This window comes from Alligator sinensis, unplaced genomic scaffold, assembly GCF_000455745.1.
Source record: "Alligator sinensis unplaced genomic scaffold, ASM45574v1 scaffold73_1, whole genome shotgun sequence".
NCBI lineage: Eukaryota > Metazoa > Chordata > Crocodylia > Alligatoridae > Alligator > Alligator sinensis.
The window spans coordinates 5,277,531-5,286,171 of NW_005841838.1; the positions used below are offsets into that span (position 1 = coordinate 5,277,531).

An 8,641-nucleotide genomic window follows, 5' to 3' on the forward strand; every position below is an offset into this window, starting at 1 on the left:
TAAGAACTTTTCGGACTACTGCGAACTGCATATGTAACTATTTAGCATTTCCAACTTTAAAGTTAAGTCTAAGTTGCATGTCCTATAATTGTTTCATATGAAAATACTAGCTTTGAAACCAGTAAATTCTTGACACAAAAATCTAATCTCAGAAACCTTTTTTCCCCCCGTTTTCCATTAAAAAACTATTGGATTAAGAAATATAAACTGCAGATCAGCTATCCACTAGATGTCTCTGCTGCCTCACACAAGAGCATTTACATAGTAGCTACTGAATACTAAAAACTTGAGGTCCTTATCTATTTTCAGTGTATCAGGCCCCCTCTACATGTGCAGGTAAGGGTGTGACTGGATCTACTGTGTGATCCATACAGTTGTGCCTGCCATGCCACACCAAAAGCCCTGCAACTGACAGGGCTCTTGGCCTCAGCTACACCTCACATGCAGCTGGAACTGAGGGACGCCAAAACTGTGTGAGGTGTAGCTATGGCTCAGCCAGTTGTGGGGTCTCTTAGTCATGGCTGTGCAAGGCATAGCCAGGGCTGAGCGCCCCATTAGTTGTGGGACTCTCAGTCCCAGATGCATGTGAGGTGCAGCCAGGGCTGAGAGCCTCATGTGGGCTGGGGGTTTCATGCCCCTCTGAGCCTTGGGGATCATGGCAGCCATGATCCTGAAGGCTTAGGGGTTTCATCCTAGGGCTCCCAGCTGCAGGGGCGACACAACCAGATCTAAGAGATCCCACAACTGATGGGGCTCCTGGTCCTGGCTGTGCCTCATCATCACCTGGGACAGAGACCTTGCAACTGATAGGGCTCCTGGTCCCAATTGTGTCATGGGCCAAGAGCTCCATGTGGGCCAGAGGTTTCATGGTCCCCCTAAGCCTTGGGGATCATGGCAGCCACGATTCCCAGGGCTTGGGGGTTTAACGCTCCCCTGCGGGTTGGGAGCCCTGTCAGCTGATGGGGCTCCCAGCCACAGGGGAGACCTTGCTACACATGTAAAATAAAGCTTGAAAGCAACCAACTATAAAGTTAGTACACGCTTTTGAGATCTAACTTCATAGCTGGTTGGAGCTTTTTATTGTGTGATGGCTACTTTGCATGTGTAGCTGGTCTTAAGGTAACTGCACAATTAACCAGTTAATTGCACGATACCTGTAATCTGTAAAAGGGGCCCCAGTGTCAGCTTTAGCTTTCTTTTTCAACATCAAGTTATTTTGAGGAAATATCATATATAGTGTTGTTATATATGACTACTAGAAAAGTGAAATGCAAATATTTTTAAAAATAGGCATTCCAGTTCATAGTTTCATGTTCACATGACTGCCTGATGTTTCATGAATTATTCATTAATTCTGAAAGTTCCATGCATGAATCAAAATGAATTTTCAGGTAAGAAATGTGTTCATTATTCCCTTGTTTAGTTTGTTTCCAATTAGGAAACAAAAAGAGTTATTTGCTGTATGGGATTGGCCATATAACATTCTGAACAGACATCTGGGGGCTTCATAAACAATTAGTTTCCAGGAAACAAATAACCCAAAAAAGCCTATGCTGTGTAACTAGCAACAAATAATTCAATTAGCTGTACTGTATAGATGTAAATAGGAAAAATGAATTCTTCTGTTTATATGTGATACAGAATTATTTCTAGTAAATACCATAGTTTCTGTATAAAAACTTTAAATATGTGTAAGTGGAACCAAATGTAGAGAAGTGTGTCCTTGGAATGAACAAAATCCTTGTGCATACATTTTTGGCAGTTTCACATTGGTAAGACACCAATCCAATTTGTGCACATTTGTGCAAGACCAGCCAATCCAATTTGTGCACATAAAGGGAAAAAAATCTGGTTTGAGACTGACTGCTTTACTGGTGTTATATCTGCGTAGAAATTCCAACAGTGATTTCTCCAAATGTCTCAGAGGACCTGTTTGAATTAAACTTCTGCACAAGAGTTTATGAGGGAGTCATTATGTCAGTGTAAAAATCTGTTTGAGTAAAATCTTAGCATGTAGTCTGCTTTACCTAGATTAGGGCTCTTAAACTCAGTGGTACTGGGTTGGTCTGCAGGCCGGATCAGACCCATAGATCACCCCACACGCTGGATCCAGTGCATGTCCTGGAGTGACTGAAGTGGATGCTGCAGGCAGTGCAGTCCTGCTCCAGCCACTCTGGAGCCACACTGCACGTGACGGCTGCTCTGGAATACACTGCTGGATCCAGCATTGAGCCGGCACATGCTGGAATGAATGCTGTGTACAGTGTGGTCCTTAAATAGCTGGAGCAGGCACTGTGTACAGTGTACAAGGCCAGCTGGTGTGCCTCTCATGCTGCCTATGGGTCAACTTTGAGATCTACAGGCAGCACCAGAGGCCAGATGATAGGGCTCCAAGGGCTGTGGGCTGTTTCTTTGACGCACCTAATCTAGATGGTTATTCTTCTCTGCTCATCCAGAGAAGCATGTAAATACCAAGCAAATAAAGTACATGTATTATCTACTGTAAATTCCTTTCTTATCTGAAATGGAGGAATGCTGTAAGAATCAGATGAAAATTATAAAATATTTTGAACAAGAGAAGTGCTTATGAACACTTGGTACGTAAGCTAAAGCGAAACAAAATTGCTGGATGATAATAAATGAACCACAGAAACATTTCTATATAAAACTCAGTGTGAAGGTAGAGTTTCCATAAGAAAAAATATTTTACTTTATGTTTATAAGTAACAGTTTGTAAATTATAAGCTTTTCTAATATTAACACGGGGAGAAATCCCTCTATTTTTACCTTCAAGTCATCCAAGCTTGAAGGCAGTGGTCCTGGTTTTCTGCTGGGCATATTACTGTTCTGTCTTGGTGTGTTGGCTACTGTTGTAGGTGTGCTGTTGCTCAAAGTATTCAGTGGTATATTCCCATTGCTGATCTGTTTGTCATTCAATGACCTTTTAATGAAAAAAAGTATTAAAATGCATTGATTCTTACAGTATTTACATTTAAGAGGACGTGTTGCTGAATTCAAGGTACATGGATTTTCCTCAGATACATTTAAAAACGTTAGTTGGATTCAGTAAATATTTTAGATATTCTAGAACTGCTTGCAGAGGAAGTCTGCTGTGAAGAATGGTTGGTATTTTATGAACTCTAGCTTTAGTTTTACACGTTTCTCTTACTTATTTTTACAATATTAAAGTATATGCCAATGTGGCCCATACCATATCAAACTACTGGCTTTATTTAAATAGCCTAAGACTTAACTGTATCTTACTGACGCAGGCATATCACAATCTGATCTTAAAAACAAAGAACGTTGAAACTGACCAAGCTTCTGCTGACTAGTACAATTAAGCAGGTAAGTAAGATTATAACATTAAAAGCTCTCTTCAAATGAAGGTTTACCTTTTTAAAAAATTAGTAAGGATCATCTGGAGCATGGTAATTCACTATGATATATTAACAAATAGCACAGGAGGAGAACATGCATCACTATTTCATCTAAACACATTGCCTAATATTAATCTGCTTTTTATAGCCACAGCTAAAACTGACATTTTCAAACTAAATACCTAAAGTTAAGCATCTGAATTTATATTCAGACACCTAAACGATGTGATCTTCACAAGCACTTAATATATACTTCTCCACTGGCTTCACTGGAGGCTGGAGACATTCCATTTTTGTTTTGCAAGAAATACATGGAGAGCATAGCTAAGTGTCACTAAAGCTGTAATAAAGCTGTAACCCAGAAAGGATTCCACTGGAATATGCCAGGAGATTACAGGTATTTGTAAAGAGTTGAGGTGCACTGATACATCAGTCTGATATTGGATTGGTACTGATATAAAGAAAATTTGCTGTACTGGATATTGGGCCAGTAAGTGTCCATGCTACACACAGCCGCAGCGCAGCACAGAGCACAGTGGGCAGTGCGGAGAGCTGCCTCCAGCTGGTAAGTCAGAAGGGGAAGGAAGGGGCATGGAGGGGGGGCAGATCAACACCCCCGCGGTGAGGGGAGTGGGGTGCAGGATGGAGGCACAGCTCTCACTGCTGCTTGCACCCCAGGAGAGTGGTGTGAAGGGGGTGTGCCCCCAGATCTGCATTGGGTGGGCTGGAGCCAGCGCTGCACTGGGCTCTTCTCGGCGGGGGCTGGGCTTGGAGTGGGTGCCGGCAGCATTGGGAGGGGCTGCACCCTGCCCCAAATTTCACCACAGCTCTGCTCCCAGTGCTGCCGCCCTGAGGCACAGCCCAGTTCTATGTCCCACCTGCACCCACGCACTGGGAAGAGCCAAGGCTGTGCCAAGTGGCTGGTGGGAGCGGTGGCGGCGGGAGTGGAGCTGTGGCAAAATGTAGGGTGGCTGCAGCCCCTTCCAGTGCCTGCTCTGAGCCCAGCCCCAGCCAAGAAGAGCCCCCCACAGTGCCAGCTCCAGGCCACCCACCCCACCCTGTGCAGATCTGGGCCCTGCCCCCCCTCCTGGGGTGCAGACAGCGACAGAAGCTGCCCCTGCCACAAGCTGCACCTCCATCCCTCACCCCTGACCCCCCAGGCAGTGCCTGCCCCTGCTCCCTCACTGCAGGGGGTGTTGATCTCCCCCGCAACCTTTTTCCTCCCCCCTTCCCTTCCACCACAACAGACTTACCACCTGGACCTGTATTGGATATTGTATTGGTATTGGCTGATGTGTCTCCTTAAATATCAGCCATCAGTATCAGCTCAAAAAATCTCTATCTGTGCACCCCTAGTAAAGAGATATCTACAGACTGTTCTGGCATATACTATCTGATGTATACTACATCTGTAAAATGAGATCTACCTTTAGTTTGTGGTTAAATGTCTTGGTTTCTGCATGAGAATATAAAAGATAGAAGATGAGAAACATGCAACAATAATTTCTAAATACTTCAAAAATCTTTGCAGTATTTCAGAATAGAAGGCGTTGTGAAACCAATCTTTTAAATATTTTTAGTAACCGTCAATTTACTATAATTTTCTTAAAATGTTCCCTTATATTTAATCTATTCCTCAACTGGTCATCCTCACAACAACTTAAATAGGACAGCAGCATAAAATAATAGAATTTAGAACTGGTATTTAAACGTGCCTTTCAGAAATTAAGTATATAACGCTAGGTCAGGAGTGCTCAACCTCTGGCGCACAGGCCAAACGAAGCCTGCAGAGCCATCTCATCTGGCTTGCAGAACTCCCCACAGGTCTGGAAATTTGGCAGCAGGGAAACAGTGGCCATTAATATGGCCACTATGCCCCTCTGCCAAATTCCCAAACTTCAAGCTCCAAGGAAATGTCACATCAAGGAAATACATGTATTGGTAAGCATCTTGTTTTATTCTAGTTTAATCTGCTTGATCTATTATTATTATTATTCTATGTTATTGGAAAATCAATTTGCATTTTCTAAACATCCAAAAGTTTAATCTTAATCTTCTTTTGAAAAAAGAATAAAATCAGACAATGAGTCCTTGTATCAAGAGACCTAAATATATTTAAGAGTCACTGAATTTCAAGACTTCCTCTTCATCTTCCTGAACAGCTGCAATTTTCATTCATGGTTTATGTAATTATGCTTTTACTGTTACTTCTGAGCAACAATACTTACATCTTAGTATCTCAAGGGTCTTTTAAAGTGGTGCTAGTAAGATATCTTAAATGTTTGTTTTGGGAATTAAAATACTTAATAGATTAGAAACAATTAAACTGCTCTGACAGTGCACAGGACTAAGCTTTGTTTCATTACTATAATATTTTTAAATGAATGAATTTAAACAGATTTTCATTCCCTGCTTCTATAGATTTGCAGAAAATAGGCAATATACCATTTCCTGGGTTTCCTACCTGGCACCATAAAGATGTACATTATCTAAAAACTATCTCCAAGAAGAAAAGCTATAATTTGTAATGTGCTGTCATTTATCCAAGTTTCATATGAATTTAAGGATGAAGTACTGACCACTGTATTTTGCTTTTTATATGCAGTACAAATCATTAATCTCTAGTAAGAAGCCTAGACAATTTAACAATAAGTAAAAGTGATGCCATTATTTAGATAACGTATATAAAATGTCCTTTTTCTTTGTTTTATTATTCAGGTGTAAATATATTTTTGAAAAATCAGTACCTATAACAAAAGGAACTGCTGATAGCAAGCACCACAATAACTGATAGGGTGCATGGCAGTGATAAATATGTTGTCTCAGATGGTACCTTCTAGTAATCTACTATCAGTTGTCAAGAAAGGCTGGAAAACAGTCTTACTCTTTAAAAAACTAATTTAAAGAATGTATTATTATGTAACTATGGTGTTCCAATGAAAGTAGTCCAGGGAGGATAATCATGTGATTAAGGAACTGAAACCCTTGTTGATCTGAGGTCAATTTCCAGCTTGGCCAGACTCCCTTTAAGTACTTGAACAAATTATTTATATTGTATTTAATTATTAAACTAGATATACCACTTTCCTATATCACAAGGGTGTAGAAGGAAAATGTCTGAGATACTCGTACTGTCTTGGTGTTAGGATGCCATATAAAAATGACCAAGATAGGCTGAACTTTTAATTTATTGCCAGTAACTTAAAGCCCAATATTTCTTATTAAACACCTCAGCACCTCCAAAATGTTGCCTATAATGCAAAAGCTTCTCCTATGACTCCAAAAGCAACATGATGCTAATTTTCTTTGTAATAAGCAAACATATCTGTTGATTGCATCTCTCTCCGATCTACCCACCCAGTATTTACACTACCCTATAGGCAGGGTTTTGAAACCTACAAGGTTAATAAGACATCTGGATTCTTGTGAATTTCAAATGCACATTTAATTTTAAAAAATACAGTAGACAGAGGAGTAGAGGGGTTTTGTTTGTACACACATCCCCAGGCCAAAATTAAGGCAGTAGTTTCAGTCTTTACTACCCTTTTAATAAATCAGACTAACAGTAGTTTCATCATTATGGGCTCCTACAGACGTGCGGGGAACGCGCTCTGACGCGCTGGAAATCTAGCGGGTTGGAGCACAGAAATTGATGCACTGCAGCAGCCTTCTGCATCACCTTTATCAGCATCCCTGCATGTCCTGCTGATCACGTGAATCAGCATCCCTGTGCCGAGAAAATGGTGGCGGGGCGCTTTGAAATAAAACACATTTGATGAACTTTAGCTCAAAGTGACTTGCCACCATTTTTTCAGCGTGGGGATGCTGATACACATGACACGCAGGTGCTTTTCATTAGCGTGGCTCACTAATTAAAGCACCTGGCGCCTTATCTCAGAACACGTGTAAAAATGCCCTGTGTGTGCTGGTAAATGATGCAGAGAACTACAGACTGAAGAACAGGTGATACTGAGGGCACAGGCACTAACCAACCTTTAAAATACGAGTGGCTCACGTGTAATGAGTCCACACTCCCCTGTGTATCAAACAGACTATTTATTTCTCAAGCACAAGTCTATATTTCACAACAATTTTCGCTATTAAGAAAAAAAAATGAAATAATTTTATTAGGGGAAAAAACTGACAAAGCCTCACATACTTGAGTGGTGCAGGCAGAATCGTCTGGTAGTTGTAGTGTTGTTGCTGTTGGCTCAAGATCTGCAGCTGCAGAAAAAGCTGCTGCTGTTGTAGCAAACGAGCATAGTTGGAGTCCATCTGTGGTTCGTTCTTCTCACCTTTCTGATCAGGTGGAATATATTGATGATACTTCAGCTTCTTCACCCTGGGCTTAGGTTCTTTACATTTCTTGCTCCGGTGTTTGTCATTGGGATTCTTGGGGTGGCTTTGCTATTTACAGACAGAAGCATAGAAAAAAACTTGTAAGACAACAGCTATTACATAAAGATCTGGTTTATGAACCAACCGTGTGAAGACATGAAGGTAAAGCATAAAGAAAACCTGTTTTGAAAAGGAGACAGCAGGAGAGAATGCTGCCCATTGCTATAATCAACACAGCTTTATAGCCAATTTTTGTTAAAAAAAGTAGGAAAAAATATATTTGTGTAAGTAAGCAAACGGAATCAGTTAAATCCAAAAAACCAGAACAGACCCATCACATCCAATTTAGAACCTAAACGAAGAGTTCCAGATATATACACATCTTATTAATGCCTGCAGCCAGTTTCATATATTCCCACTAAACACTTTTATTTTAAAAAGCGTGTGCTGAAAACTTAGAACATTTACACAGACTTTTTAGTCACACAGTGCACTGGAGATCCGCCGCTTTGGAGCAGATTCGATTAATCAAGTCTCCTTCTTACGTGAGCTGACATGCACCATGCTGCGTTGCATTCAGCTATATAAGCAGCAAAATGCATGTCAGCGAGTAGAAAATGGTAGTGGTATGCTTACATGTGTAAAAATGCCCATTAACTCTTAAAAGTGATCTTTTAATGTTTTATCAATCCTGAAGTTCATTTTCCCTATTTTTACCCACTCACTCAGTTTGGTGCAGCTTCTTTCTGACAGCTTGGGATTTGACTGCCTGGAATAATTTAGTAACACCTAAAGTCTTGGGAGATTTTACTTCAAACCCCCATTTTCAGATCACTGATGAAAATGATAAAACTGGGCTCAGAGCAGATCCCTGTGGGACCCCAGTTTTGACCTCCCTCCATCTTGAGAAGTGATCATTTATC

General features: G+C 40.9%; 1 protein-coding gene across 1 annotated transcript in view; it reads right to left on the reverse strand.

Moving 5' to 3' along the window:
* MKL2 (MKL1/myocardin like 2) overlaps positions 1-8,641 on the reverse strand; it is a 204,287-nt gene that overhangs the window by 20,700 nt on the left and 174,946 nt on the right. Inside the window, 2 exon segments of the mRNA XM_025203442.1 lie at positions 2,788-2,941; positions 7,540-7,787. Coding sequence (XP_025059227.1) covers positions 2,788-2,941; positions 7,540-7,787 — 402 coding nt within the window.